The sequence below is a fragment of the Tauraco erythrolophus genome, chromosome 25 (assembly GCF_009769465.1).
Source record: "Tauraco erythrolophus isolate bTauEry1 chromosome 25, bTauEry1.pri, whole genome shotgun sequence".
Classification (NCBI taxonomy): Eukaryota; Metazoa; Chordata; class Aves; order Musophagiformes; family Musophagidae; genus Tauraco; species Tauraco erythrolophus.
In genome coordinates this window covers 2,877,610-2,892,258 of record NC_141489.1, presented here as the reverse complement: position 1 = coordinate 2,892,258, position 14,649 = coordinate 2,877,610, and the positions used below count along the sequence as shown (strand labels likewise).

General features: G+C 49.3%; 1 protein-coding gene across 10 annotated transcripts in view; it reads left to right on the top strand.

The window, feature by feature from the left end:
- The window catches only part of FAM117A (family with sequence similarity 117 member A), a 33,191-nt gene that overhangs the window by 4,213 nt on the left and 14,329 nt on the right, over positions 1-14,649 (top strand). For 5 of the 10 annotated variants that reach the window (XM_086626747.1, XM_086626745.1, XM_086626753.1 and 2 more), the window contains one exon: positions 12,781-13,583. In XM_086626747.1, coding sequence (XP_086482873.1) covers positions 13,493-13,583 — 91 coding nt within the window. In that variant the 5' untranslated portion in view covers positions 12,781-13,492. Of the gene's footprint in view, positions 1-3,272; positions 3,365-8,435; positions 13,584-14,649 lie in introns of those variants that run through there. The other 5 variants (XM_086626751.1, XM_086626748.1, XM_086626750.1 and 2 more) reach the window with 3 other exon arrangements.

Sequence of the window (14,649 nt, the reverse complement as noted above, 5' to 3'; positions counted from 1 at the left end):
CAACAAGCTTGGCCCTGCGTGCCTTTGAGTCTGGACTTCTGTTTACAGCTGAAGAAGCCACCTCCCCAGTGGGCCTTGGTGCAGTTCAGAAGCAAACACAGCAGGAACACGTCTCGAATTCAGACAGGCACAGTGCCAAAGCCAGTCTAGGCTGTGGGGTTTGTTTGCAGATTGGCATAGTGTATTTTACTTTCATTTTACTCGTCAGCTGTTGCACATCAGGGGAGCTCCAGTTTGGAGAGGATATGTTTGCAGACGGTTCAGCGAACAGCTGGGGGGTGTGTGTGTTATTTCTTTAAAGCCTGAAGCTGGTTTGGATTTGAATGGAGACTGACTTGTAGTAAAAATAGTCACAGAAACCCTTGTATGGAGAATTGTGACTCTGTACCATGCGTTGAGCTGAAAGTCTTGCAGAGCACAACTAACTGTAGAAGGACAGAGATGTTTCAGTCAGCTTGAACAGAATCCATGCACTTGCTCTTTCCCTGGGTCTCTGGCATTCAAACATCTGAGTGGAGCCTGTGTTTTCTGGTATCGGGAGCAGGGTCAATCCAGTTTGGCCTACATCTCTTTTTTTTTTTTTTTTTTAGTGTAATGGAAAAAAAGATCCAGTCTGAGTTTTGCTGAAAGCAGAAGTTTTTCACTTAGTTACATCTGAATATAGCCGCACTTCCTGGTCCCCTCCCTCTCTCCCCTGGGTCTCATAGTGTAATATAATTATTTTAATAGTTGAAATAAAAGTACGTTTTGCCCTGGCATGACTGAACTCTATTGATAGGCCAGATATTTTTATGCCATCCTTGTCCTGTTACTCCCAAAATGGGTTATTTTTTTCAATTCTCTTGTCTGCTTTGGATTTGTGATCTGCTCCTTTAATACATTCCTTCCAGTCTAGGCAGTGCTCTCCAACTGCCTGGCACTGATGTGAATGCCTTGCTTCCTAATCAATCAACTCCACTGCGTGCTTCCTTAAAGGAAAACTCTGCTCATGTTGTTCAGCCTGATGGCACAAACTTTCACAGGTGTAAGAAAGATTTGTCACCAAAAATGACACTGATGTGGGAAGTAAAGGTGAAACTTTATCCTGTTTGGCATTTCTGAACCTGTCCTGTGGGCAATTCTTTTTTATAAAACTGATTGTGGCACTATGGGCAGCGAGCCACAGACTTTTTAGCACAGTTTCCAGTTGACATGAATATCTGAACTGTAGTAAGAGCTTTGGGAATATTCAGAGCAGATTGTGTGTGGCTATAGCAGGGACAGAATTTGTCTTTGCTTGCTCCACTAGTTCGAGTGGTCTCAAATCGCCACATTCTGTGCCTCAGGTAGGTAGTTGCCTGCAGTAGTGGAGGTGGAGGGATAATTTAGGATGTGCCTGCTGTTTAGATCCAGAGTGAAAATAGGAGGCAGGTAACAGAGAAACCAAATGTCATCCCAAACTAACAGGTGCAGTATGTTTGGATGCACAGCCAAGGGTCAAGAAAATCAGCAGCCTCAAGACAAAGAGTAAGAGAATTGTAGTGAGACAAGGTGGAAGTAAGAACCAGAGCTAGGCAAAATGATTTCGAGGACAAACTACTACCAGTTTGGTGTATTGAGCCACACCATTACTGGGATGGTCTGACTTATTCTGATATCAAATATGCATCAATTTGGCTTCTCCTCTGTTTGGGCAGGTTTATCTTTCCCTTAGTGACCTGGGAGACTGGTTAGCTCTATGCCTTAACAGTGAAGGAGCCAAAGAAACATCAGACTGAATTCAAGTTGCCAGTACGGAATGGATGGAGAACAAGAGGATATATCTGGAGGAAGCAGATCACAAAATGGGAGCAGTAGCTTTTACACCAGTTTGTATTATGTGATACCATCACTGTCCTTTATACCTCGAATTAAAAAACACCCATGTTGTCTGTCTTGAAGCGTGTCAGTTAAGTAAAGATGGGGGTGAGCAATGTTACTGCTCCCAGGGGTTTGTGTCCCATTAGAATTGTGCTGCTGCAAGATGGCCATTCCCAGGATAAGGCTGATGTGCCAGCTGGAACTGTTGATTTCCTTTTGAAACTCCTGGTTTTGTAATTATTCATGAAAAAAAAAAAAAAATAAGAAAAAAGTTTCTTCCCATATCAACTTCTGGCTTGCCGAGCGCCGAGGTGAGCCAAGTAGGTTGTTTTCTTCAGCGTCTGCATTTTTTCCTAATTACATTGTGCCAGTTGTTACCACAGCATTTTATTTACCTGTTCTTCCAAATTTGTAAGTTCCATGTGCTGGAAAAGTTCAGCAGCACTTGTTTGGGAGCGTGTCTTGGGACTGCCTTGTATCTATATGTCCCTAGCACTTTTCTAATCTAGTTTGGCTTCAGGAAATAGAAAGGCAGTGCCAGGCAGCAGCTGGTGGGTGAGCCAGAGCTCTGATTGCTGACACAAACTGAGGAACCATGGCTTTGCCTATCCTAAAAACATGGTGCTTCTTTAACACCCATTCTCCTAAGCAAACTGTCAGTCCTTAACGATGAACATTTTACATCTAATGCAGCCCATAGTATTCTGGAAAATCTTACGATGTCTCTAATCTGGAGTGATCTTATCGCAGCCTTCCAGTACTTAAAGGGGGCCTACAGGAAAGCTGGAGAGGGGCTTTGGACAAGGGCGTGGAGTGACAGGACAAGAGGCAATGGATTTAAACTGAAAGAGGGGAGATTTAGATTGGATATAAGGAAGAAATTCTTCCCTCTGAGGGTGGTGGTGAGGCACTGGCACAGGTTGCCCAAAGAAGCTGTGGCTGCCCCATCCCTGGAAGTGTTCAAGGCCAGGTTGGATGGGGCTTTGAGCAGCCTGGTGTAGTGGAAGGTGTCCCTGCCTGTGGCAGAGGGTTTGGAACTGGATGATCTTTGAGGTCCCTTCCAACCCAAACCATTCCATGATTCTAATGTTTCTCCTTCCATGCCCAACCACATGGATTCAGGAATTAGCCAACAAGATCATCTCTTAGGATGAGATATCTGGGATCTACCAGCATAGGTCACAAGTCCTGGTGTCCCCTGGGTGTATTGTGTCCTGCCGCAGACAACCTTTGTGTGTCACTTCCAACTGTCCCATGCCAGCTCCTGCATGGATGCACAGCCTGGCACAAAGCAGGGGATTGCCTGGAATGCCATCAGCACTAATGCTGATAGAAAAGAAAATTGGAAATCACGTGCCCAAACTTCTGCAAGCGTATGACGAAAGGATCCCAAAGGGAGGATAAACGTCATCCCTGCTGTGTCTGTTTTCCAGCAGGAGAAGCTGCAGGGTCACAGCAATGGGGTGATCCGATGGCTCCTGTAGTGGGTAGAAAGGAGCCCAAGCAGAGGATGCTGCAACAGCAGGTAGGAGACTTGCTGTCCCTCACCTGGTTTGAACTGGTTTGTTGGTACTGGACTGACTTGCTCTCCTTGTATTCTTTCACATGCTCTGTTAAGATGTTGGCAGTGCTGGACATCAGTGATTGCTTCTAAGTGCACTCTTTCTTGCTGGTATATTGGTGATTCGTACTATGAGGAGAGGTTTCCTGCGTTTCCGTGGCTTGGTGAAAATGATCTATTTCATAATGTCTCCTTACTCTTAGCAGGGCTTGTGCTCTGTTCCCAAAACTCCCACTGTTTGCACTGCAAGCATGACCAGACTGTGAAATAGCTTGGCTGGTCTGCTGAATAATCTTTTAGTCTCTTTTAATAAACTGCAGTTTTATTTATCTTGCTGCTCTTTAGAGCTTTTCATCTCAAAACATTTGAGTGCAGAAACTGTCCGGTGGTGAAATGCAGCCATCTCTCTTGGGGATAGAGTGGGAGGCAGACAGGCAGGCATTTTACTCCACAGTTTAGAGGGAGAGGAATTTTGTTCAAGGACAATGAGGGAAAGCTTAGCTTGTATGCTGAATGACCCTTTGATCTTCCATGTTCATGCTTAGCTGATCAGGACTTTTAAATCTCCCTCCTACCCATAGCAAACAGCCAGAAATACAATTTTCATTTAGGACTTGAGCGCTGGACCGGAATGATGGGACTGCAGTGGCGGCTCTTGAGCCTTACATGCTTCCTCTTTGCCTGTCACCCCCTCGAGTGATGCTGGCATAAAGCTACAGAGTGGTTGGTAGCAGTTCTGGGCTGCCTGGCAGGGTGCACTCGGAGGGGTCCCATGGGGAAGGGAAGGCCAGACCTGTTACACAAAAATATTCTCCTGCAAACCCCTAGATCCTGAGGGACTGGACAGTGCTGGAGTGTTGAGAGGTGATTTTTCTGGAACGTGCTGAATGGGTTGGTCCATAGCCATGAAATATATTTGATAGATCTGAAGCTCTGTGGCGTTTGCTGATGGCTCTCTGAGGCTCTGAAAACTGGGAACGGTTAACTGGTGGTGTGGTCGGTCAGCTCGGTCCGTGCAAGGAGAGAAGGCTGCAGGAGCTGCTGTGGCAAAGCGCTGGAAATGAGCAGGCAGAGCATGATGAGAAGCTGGATCCTTGACCTGCAGCCCTTGAGCAATTGTGAAAGATTGGGTTACTTCTGCCGCTGTGCAGCACATCGTTAGAGAGCCTTAATTACGGGGAGATGACTGCACGGTGTGGGCTTGAGCATAGCCTGCAGGAAGGTGGGAACTTAAATTTTATAGTGCTTGCTCCGTGTGTGTCTGTGTTGGGGAAAGACACAGAAGGGCCTGTTGCTGCAAATGGGCCAAACTTGGCTGGCTGATAGAGCTGGAATGCTGTAGCCTGTTTAATGGGTAACAGCTGGTGCTTTCTGGTCTCTTCTTACCTCATAAAGCAAAATGTGGGGTTTTAAACCTTGTAGGAAGCGTTTGGTGAAAGCAAAACGTGGACTTGAGATGGAGTGGTGCTTAGCTTAGTCGTGCTGAACCACTTGAATATTTTTTTTCAGTATTCCTCGCTGTATTTATAGCCTGAGATACGGTGGGAACAGGCAGAGGCACAGCTGTGTGACCTCTGTTGTGCTGAAACGAAACAGCACAGAGGAGAGAAGAGTTTTAGTTTGTGCCAGCTGTGGGTATTGGGTTCCAACTGCAGTGCCATAAAAAGCCAGTGTGGCAGAGAAACTGAAAGGGGAATTTGAATTTCTAGATTGGAAGGACTGACTCCGGTGGGTTCCTAGAAAAGTTGAGCTACCAGTCCGTCCGTGAGAAAATATGGTCAAAGCTCCTTTGTTTGGCATTTGTAACTATTTTTCATTGCAGTTTTATGTTCTTTTTGAACACCTGTATTTTGGTCGTTCTCTCTCCATTTCTTTTCTGACATTTAATTTCCTGTTTCTTTCTTTCCTTGGGATGGAAATATTTTCAGGAAGAGTGTCTTTGACTTGAAGAAATGTCTGTATGCGGAGTAGTTGCCAGGTTTCCAAGATCAGCTGAGCATGGTTTTACCTGGCTGCTGCAGTGGAAGCTGAGATGGGAAGAACTGTTGTGAGAACGGAGACTTCTGAGGACCCTTGTTTAGTTTAAAACTTAATTTGAGGCTGTAAGCTTAAGTGACCGGAGAAATCCTTGAGCTGTCTTCTGGTGGATGCTGTTAACTCAGGAATGCCCTGTAGCACTGCTGCTGTTCTGGAATGTTCCCTACCCTTGGACAGTCCTGAGCAGAGGTCGCTGTGCCTCCCTGTGTGACTGCTTTCCACCTTATCAGAGGTCTGGCAGCGCTCCTTGCGGGAAGAGATAGGGAGGATTGGTTTGGTGGGTGGCGTTCTGTTTGTTTACAGAGCTCCACTAACCAGAGCTGTGGTTTGTCTCATCCTTGCTTCCATCAGGAGTTACGTTCTGTCCTTTCCTTCAGTAACTGTGGGATCGCAATCCTCTTCCTCCCGCCAGGGTTTTTCTAGAGGTGAGACGGTGGCACTGTCTGGGGTCCCATCTGTTGCCTGAGTATGCGCAAACAGAAGCAGCTGCACTCGTGAGCAGAGAGATACAGGAGGAGGATGAGGAGCGCTGCGCTGCTGTGATAGCCGCAGGGGGAGACGAGCTGTCTGCTGCTGGCACAGCCTCTCCTCTCCAGAGAGGCTGGCACGAAGCCCAGGCTACTTTGCCACCTCACCCTGTCCCCCCTCTCCTTATCTAGCCATGCCAGGGTTTCTCAGGCTCCTGGGTTGGAGAGATCAGCCCCACCCTTCTCCCTTGGACAGATGTTCCCTCCCTTACACCCGTAACCGCGTCCGTCCGCGGGCAGAATGTGGGCCTGGGCCCGTGGCAGGTGGAGTCTGCTGGTGGGTGTAGTGGAGGTGTGTCAGGTGGAAAGGGTGCAACGTGACAACCTTTATTTGAGGACTAGCTAGACTAAAAATGTGTTTTAGGGGACTAAAGGAAAAAAAGCCTGCATGTTGTGATGTCTTCTGAAGAAATCAGACAACATTGGTGGAATATAAGGTTTAAAGGAAGATGTACGTGATCAGAAGTTACACGGAAGGTCAGAGGATGGTGGGTGAGGGGCTGCTGAGCACCCTGGGCAGCGGAAGGACCTTTCCCTCTTCACCTCCAGGTGTGAGACTGCAGGGACAAATGGAAGTTGAGCACCTTGGAGGAACCAAAGCATGAAAAAGGCTATGGGGCCGGACTCCCAAACGCTTAGCCCTGGGGAAAAACTATCTTTAGTACTTAAAGCTTCAGCTTTGCCTCCCCCAGATCCTTGGCATCCTGAATCCTGAGCGCTTGGCTTTTCCTGTGGCCCTGTGCAGAGCTTTGACTTTGTCATTCCCGAGGCCATGTTCCCTACGGCCTCTGTTGTGGGCCCATGGGTGGGTCTGTGTTCTCGGGTTTTATCCCGCTCTTTTAAGTGGCAGTTGATCCGTACAGGGGACATGAGGTGGCGGACAGTGGAAGGAACAAAAGTTTTCTGGAAACTTCAGCTCACTGAAGGTCACTTTGCAAAGGCCTGCTGGGAAAGACAGGGAGCCAAAGGGGAAGGGTCCTCGTCCACCTCCTGGTGAAGGGTCGATCCTGAAGGCAGGCTGGGAAGTGAGTCATGTCCTGGGAACAAAATGGAGAACAGGAGCAGGGGGGCAGTGTGCCTGATCCTGCGCCCCTCCAGCCCCACGGAACCGTATCCCCTGTGTCCAACAGAGCTGTTCACGACCAGCACCGAAAAACCCAACTTCACCTTTTGATTTCTTCTTTTCCCAGCTATATATATGTATTTTTTAAAAAAACCCCTCTTAATTCGGCCTGGGAGAAGGGGCTGTGGCAAGATGTCTTGGAATTTCCCATGGCTGGGGGGTGCACGAAACTGGAAGTTCACTCAGCAGTAAAACTCGTATTAGGATTTTCCACGACAGGTTTTTCTAATCTAAAAAACTTAAGTTAGCGCCGGGAACCTGCTCCGCAGTTTCGGCTGGGTTAAGCTTCCTGCCTTTTTCTTTTGTCTCCGCGTCCAGCGTAGCCCCTGCTGCGGGGAAGCGCGGCTCGCCGCCTCCCCGGGCGCCGCGGAGGCCCGGGCCGGCGGGGCCCTGTGGCTCCCGCCGTGGCCGCGCCCCGGGACGAGGCGGGCCCGGCCGCCGCCGCCATTATCCCGCGGTGAAAGAGAAACCGGCCCGCCCACGTGACCCGGCGGACGCACTGCCGGGTTCTCTGATTAGTCTTCGCGGGGAAGGGGCGGGGCGTTAGAGGAGGGCTGCGATTGGTTCCTCGCTGCACAGGGGGCGTGGCGCAGCTATGCCGTGTTACGATTGGTTCTGCCGCTGGCACGGGGTGGGAGGGAGGGCGCGGCTTGAGCGTGCCCTTCCCTCTTTGATTGGCTCTGGCGCGAGGGATGACGCCTCTTCAGGGTGGCCGAGTTTGTGATTGGTTACCGTTACAGCGTGTGCGGGGGAGGAGCTCGCACAGAGTTCTCATTGGCTGCCGCTCGGAGGGGCGGGCCGTTTCGCTGCGGACACCCAATGATCGCCGGGCTCCTCCCGCCGGCCCCGCCCCGGCGCGCGGATAAGTGGCGCTGGCGGCGGGGGGGTGTCGGTGCGGCGGGCCGGGCATGGCGGGGGCGAGCGGCTCCTGCTGCCGCGGCGGCGCGGGGGGGCTGCAGCCGCTCCGCGCCACCGTCCCCTTCCAGCTCCAGCAGCGTCGCGGAGACGGGGGCCGGGCAGGTAACGGCGGGAGGCGGCGGGCGCCCCCGGTGCACAGCCGGGTCCGTAGGCAGCCGCGGGGCTGCGGACGGGCAGCCCGCGTGTCCCCCGCACCCAGCGGGGCACCGGGAGCGGCGGACGGGCCCAGGGTGGGGTCCGAAACGGTACCAAGAGCCGCTCCACCCGTCCCCAGCGGTATCTCCCGGGGGCGCGGAGCGGCCGGTGCTGGTGCGGACCGCTCCGCCGGAGAGCGCCGCTTCGCCCCGCGCCCTGGCAGCTGAGAGGAGGCCGAGGAGGAGTCCGGCTCGGCCCTTGCAGCGCGGGGGCACGGTGCTGCTCTGCGCCGGCACGTCCCGTTCCACCCGGGGCCACGGAGGCAGCGCTGGGGGTAGCGGACGCTGCCGTGTGCTGTGGAGGCCTCTCCGGATTGATGCTGCGTGGGTGGAAGTGAAAAAGAAACGAGAGAACTGAGGGTAGAGGAGAGGCGAACACAAAACCGGGGCGGGGAGCGGGGAGGATACGACACCGCGGACAATGAGTGAAGGAACAGCTTCAAACCGCAACAACCGAGCCCTTTAAATCGCCGCCCGTGGGCTGCGATCACACGCGCGAGGTGTGAGCTTTGATCTCCGGCCCCGCGGGGTCAACGGAGCTGCCTCCGGGGGGGCTCCGGGCTCTCGGGACAGCGAGCTGCCCGTGCGGAGGTGGGCTAGCAAAAAAAAGCCCTGTGCTTTATGATCTGGTTTGATAAAGGAGCGATAATTCGATTTGTGCTAATGGCAATTTATCCCTAATTGCGTTACCGAGTTTTTTCTGGCCGCTTCAGCAATGCTTATTTAAATATAACTTTTTGATGACCTAATCACGGCCTGTGGCTTGTTTCGAGGTACGTGTTACTTTTGGCTGTTGATGGGACTGCTTTTGGGTGTTGTGTTTTTGCTTGGTGGTTCGTTATCTCAAGAAGTATTAAAACGGTAATGAAACACTTTTTGGGTTAAATGTAAGACTGAACAGACTCCTGGAGCAGAGAGAAATATTTGTCAAGCTTTGGGCCAGCTGATCTTGGTGGCATCTGTTCGGAGCGCTGGTCTCTTGTTCAACGCAGCGGCTGTTTAATCTGCTTTGCAGATTTGTAGGATCCCATCCTAGAATGAGAATTAATGACCCTTCCCGAAGCGTTGTGCCTTTCACTGCTTGGGACTTCCAGTCATTCCTGCCACTGGCGGGGATGGTATTGATTAGGAAAGCTATTAAAAACCTTTTTGCTCAATTTACACTTGAAACGAGCTAATGAAATAAATTCTGTTGAGTGCTAGTCTCTCCTTCCCTCTCAGCAGTAAGCAGAAATCGAGGTGGAAGTGCTGCTAATAGGGCGATTAACTTGGCAGCTTCAGATATTAGAAAGAAAATAAAGCAAATCTCAACGAAAGGAGAGCCAGGCTGCCTGTGATCTCCTGGTTGTGTTCGAGCTCTGTGTTGTACCTGCTCCACAGCGTGGTGAGATACCACGCAGCTTTCTGAAGGCCAAACGGCCGGAGCTCTGCAGGCAGGAACCAGAATTGCTGGTCTTCATTTCTTCCTGGCTCCATGCCTCGCTGTTCAGGCTCTGGGAGCTTGGATTTTTCCTCTTGATCATAGTCATTTCATCTACAGTTCTGGAAGTGTTTAAGTTTCCATTCCTCATCACTCTGAAAGCTTCACGTTGCTCCCTGCATGTGTGGGAGCTGTAGCAGTAAACTGGCAGAGTTTAACCAAAACTGGTATCCTGGTGATTCGTAATCTCAGAGTTTTGCTCCTGCCTTTTGGGAGCATGGAAGTCTGGAGCTTTATCACATCTTTCCTCCTTTGAATTGCTCTGGAGCTGCGTGGTGGCTGCTGCTGGGATCTCGGTGCTTCTGGCTTAGGCTTTTGGAAGAAGAGGTGCAGGGCGATCCGGGGTCTGATCCTGCAGCTGCTCTGATAATAGAGGATCCCATTGAGATGAGGAGCAGCTGCTGAGGCTCTCAAAGGGCTTCTGTTAAAAGGAAGAGCTGGAGCTGGGGAATGCCGGGAAGGAGGTCTGAGAATATTTTAAAGGGAGTTGAGTGGTTTAGAAATCCAGGATGTCAGGACTTCTAGTGGTGAATCTGATGTGTGTCACTGGGGTCGGTGTGTGTTTTTTTTTTTTAAATTCCTTATCTCTTCAGTGATGTGGCTTTTGGTGGTGAAGCACGTAGTGTGCCCGTGTTTGATCCTCCTCGGGTGCCATCCCTGTTGCATCCATTGATGCCGCATCAGGTGGCTCAGGGGTGGCTGCTGGGGCAGTTGGAGCTCTGCAGGTGCTGTGACACTGGCAGGTTACGTGTTCTCTGGGGTGAGGTGAGCTTTGTGGGGACTTTGAAGTTCAAGCCGGTTAACGGCCATGCTCGTGCTGCTTGTGGCTCAGTCGTTTCCTCCAAAGCCCACACGGAAGCACGTGCTGGTCAGAGAGTTTCCGTGCCTGCCTTCACACTTACCAATCCGCTGGCTGGGTGTAACCCCTGTCCTCATCAAGCATTGCAGGTCTGAAACCTGATTTTCTCAAGCAAGACAGCGAGAGGTCTGTGCCTCTTTTTTTTTTAATTTTTTTTTTCAGTGTGACACTAGAAAAAATAGGATTATTTAAATTGCAGCTTGAATTTTAGTTGATGAACTCATTGGTGAACATAACGTTTTGTGAACATGAGCCAGTAAGTAGCTTAGTCATCTGAATTGGTTCATGCACAGAGAAGGAGAAGATGGAATATAGTGGAAAAGCAAAGTGATGTCATATGTTACCAGCTGAGCAGGCTCCTTCACTCCTAGCAGGTGAGAGGAGATGAATAGCTGCACCGGGAGTTACCTACCAACTGCTTTTTCCAAAAAGTGTTGGAGTAGGTTTCTTGGGAGGAGAAAGGGTAACTGCAGCTGCCTGTCTGCCTGTTTATCAGGGACGGTGTGGCACAGGAGAGGAACAGCAGTGAGATGCAGACATGCACATCTTCACCTGTATGGTTGATTCAGGGGTTTCAGGAATGGCTTTGGCAAGACCTGTGTCTTGTATTTCATGTTAACCCTCTGTGAAACCAAAGCTTTATTAACAGTATGTCTTCACCAGAATTCAGAGAAATTCACCATTTTCCCTACCACCACATCTTCAACCCCAGGATGATGTGGTGCCTTTTAGCTTTTCAGGAAGTTACTGTTGGCTGAGCTGACTCATCTAGATGGGATTTTGTTGCTTGCCTGTTTTTGAGATGTCCAGTTGTTTTTGCCCTGTGGATCCTGCTAGAGAGACTAAGTGAGCAGTCTGCCAAATATCTTTATTTGGTATCCGAATTAACCCTGGGCCTGGTGTATATTATGGAAGCAGACGAGTGGAACACTGTTGGTAGGCAATACTGTCTGAGTGTATGTTTAGCCAAATGAAAATGTTTCTTTAGAAATAAAAATGTCAGTTTACCACTTGAAAGTGCCGTGGGATTGCTGCCTACCTGGTAGTGATGCAGCAGAGCTGGTCACAATATCTGTCTCCTCTTCTTTCCTTTGATGCAGGCGTCTCGTAAGGAGTGTAGGGGGTCTCCTCCCCCCCCTCCATCTTACTAGTTGAGTATCTTTAAGTTCTTCAGGCCTTACTGTTTGCTTTAGCAGCTGGTATCTGATGGGGTTTTGTATCCTGAGGGATGGGTCTAAAGGCTTTCATTACCAAAATAGCAGTCTAGATGTTTGTGGTGTCTGTTCTTGAGTTGTCTTTTATGCAGTTCAACACCTGTAGTTTTTCAGGGGGTGCTTAAGCAAATGAACAAGGGATGCAGAGGTTCATAATGTTTAAATTCTGCACCCAACTTGAAAGTGAAAAATTCCATCGTAGAGAAGGGGTATCTCAGCAGTAGTAGCACTTTGATTGTTTCCCTGTTGAAGAATTTTAACACCAAAAACCCTCAAGTGAGGCTGCAGAGTACTGTCATGGGAAAATTGTGCTGCTGCACTGTGCAAACAGCTGCTCTGACAAACTTTGCATTTCTGAATTTGGAGATTTGTCACTGTTAAGTAATTCTGCCTCAGCCTTTAAGGCTTTGCTGTGGGCAAGCAGGCAGGTAGAATTAAAGGGTTAAGCACAAGCAGGGAGCTGTAATGGGGAAAAATAGTTATGTAGGGACTGGTCGAGGGATGGGAAAATCTTGAAGGTGTCCTGCTGCTGCGCTAGGCAGGAAGAATCCTGCCTCTGTCCCAAGGAATCAAGTCAGTCTTTGTGTAGAACACAAGTGAGTACAACACGTGGCTCAGGTGTGGAGGCAGAGCCTTGCAGGTGGCTTTGTTTGGTGTAGAACGAGTTTCTCCCACAGTAATTGGAGCCCAAGTCATGGCATTGCAGCCCTCAGCTGATATGGATCATCCCTTCCATCTAAACTTGCTGCTCCCAGTTCGTTAGCCTCTGGATACGGGTGTGGGAAAGGGGAAACAAAGGACACATCTATAACAAATCTTGACTTGTGTTGACATTCTGTGGGTGAAACAAGTTTTTCCCTGCTCTGAAATGCTGGGGGTGACATTTAAAAACAAATTTGCAGGGGGAAGGGATGGGACTGTGCAGTCAGTTGGATCTGTCCCTCCTACAGCAGAACGCTCCAGAGGAACTAGGAAGCTCTCAGATCGTTTACCCTGGATGGATTTTTATTTGTGAATCGTCCTTTCAGCTGGGGCTTATCTAACATGGACCACAAGTGACGTTTTCAACATTTGTGGGGTGAGTAGAGAACTGAAGGAACGTGGACACGTATTTGTGCAGAGAAGCAGCTGTTCTTTTCCAGGTGTGGTAAATGTTTTACTGTCTGACTGCGTGGTGCGAAGGGAAAAACAAGTACTTGGCCTGGCCCTGCGAGAGAAATAATGTCGGGCACCAAAGTGCAGCGAGTTCCTTTGTGCAGAGCTTGGATGTCGAAACGCTGTGAAAATGGCAGCATCGACTCCACTGAGCCAATCCTGGCACTTCCCTCATGGCTCCTGCAGTTTAAAAGGATGATTTAGTGGGATTCATGGTTTTACAAGAAAGATTTCCAAGACAGACCCATAGCATTGAGCCTGTAAAAATATTCCTCCTTGGAATTTATACTAAACAGGCCTTTTTTGCATGAAAAATGAAGCTTGTGGTGCTGCCATTCAAACCACCTGATAATGCAGGGTTCGACTGTGCAGGAAATGAGGAAAATATCAAAGAAGATTGTGTGGTTAGCCCATTCTTTGAAAATAACGGGAGATAATTTTTTCCATGCTTGCCTGGAACCTGCTGCATGACTCTGGGCAGGCCACTTCTCCTCCCCGTGCCTCGGTTTCTCATAGTTTGTGTTTCATCCTTTCAGGCTGGAAGTGTTCTCCAACAGGAATTGCAGAGTTTGTACAGCTCCTGGCATGCTTGAGCCCGAGGCTGCTGCGTGCAACTCTCGTATGCATAATGCTGCTGTGCTTACACTGCTGAGGCCAGCTACAACACCGAGCTCAGGTTAGCTTGGGTGTCCTGCTTCCCAGTTAGACAAGGCACTGGGAAGGTAATGGAAAGGTCTATCAGATGTTGGGATTTATTTTAGTTTTTTTCCTTGCTGAAAAGTGGTTTCAGTAGCTTCACGCTGGGCCCTGCAGGCAGATGAAGGTGACGCTGGGTCTGGGAAGAGGGCTTGTCATCAAGTGTTGGTGGGATTTATGTAGTTATATGTATAGAAAGGACAGGAAACCACCTTTTTCCTTGTTTGTAACTGTAGGAAATATCAAGGATGTCTTACTCTGTTTTCTCTACTGGAAGACTTCCAGGGGCTTGAGAATCAAAAGTTTCTCATCTTGAGAGCCAGAGCCCTGCCTTTTAAAACGATTTCGATTCCTAGATGCTTATCAGGAGTTGATTTACGCAGAGTTAACAAAAAAAGGGAAAAAAACCCAAACCCACAGCTCCGTCTTCATTGTTTGGGTTTCACTCTTCTGATACGGGTGACATGGATGATCCTGGTAGCTCCTTAGTCATCTCTGTTCTCCAGGATCGGAGTGAACAAGTCCTAAAGATCTAATGTTTGAACAAGTTTTTGCTTGTTTCTAAGCCACTCTCATTGTTCATGAGAGGCTGCCTGCCCATCTGTTTTTTTCCTAGTTCTTGCTTAAATTTCGGAGGTTAAAGCCAGTCCAGAAGCACTCCCAGCCTGTAGCAGAGGGTAAGAGGTGGGCTTGCTTGGAGATCCCACCAAGGCGGTGCCTTGCATCAGGCCAGATCTAGGAAACGTGCACTTCAACCAAAGACTTTGAGGATGTTGAAATTCTTCAGATTGTTTTCTCATTTGAAAAACAAACTTTGAAGGAATTAAATTGAAGGTGAAGAGTTCAGCTCTTTTCCTCCATCAACTGGATGTTCAGTTTCAGGCCTTGAGCTGCAGAGTTGCTGTTTAACAATGTCTGTGTCCAAAAAAATTAAAAAAAGGCAGCTTGAACTGCTGGTGTCCCCTATTAATTTCCTTCAACGATATCTGCAGATGCTGCGTCCTTTGGGCAGCTCTCTCCAGCTGGACTCTTGTACAGCTGTAACG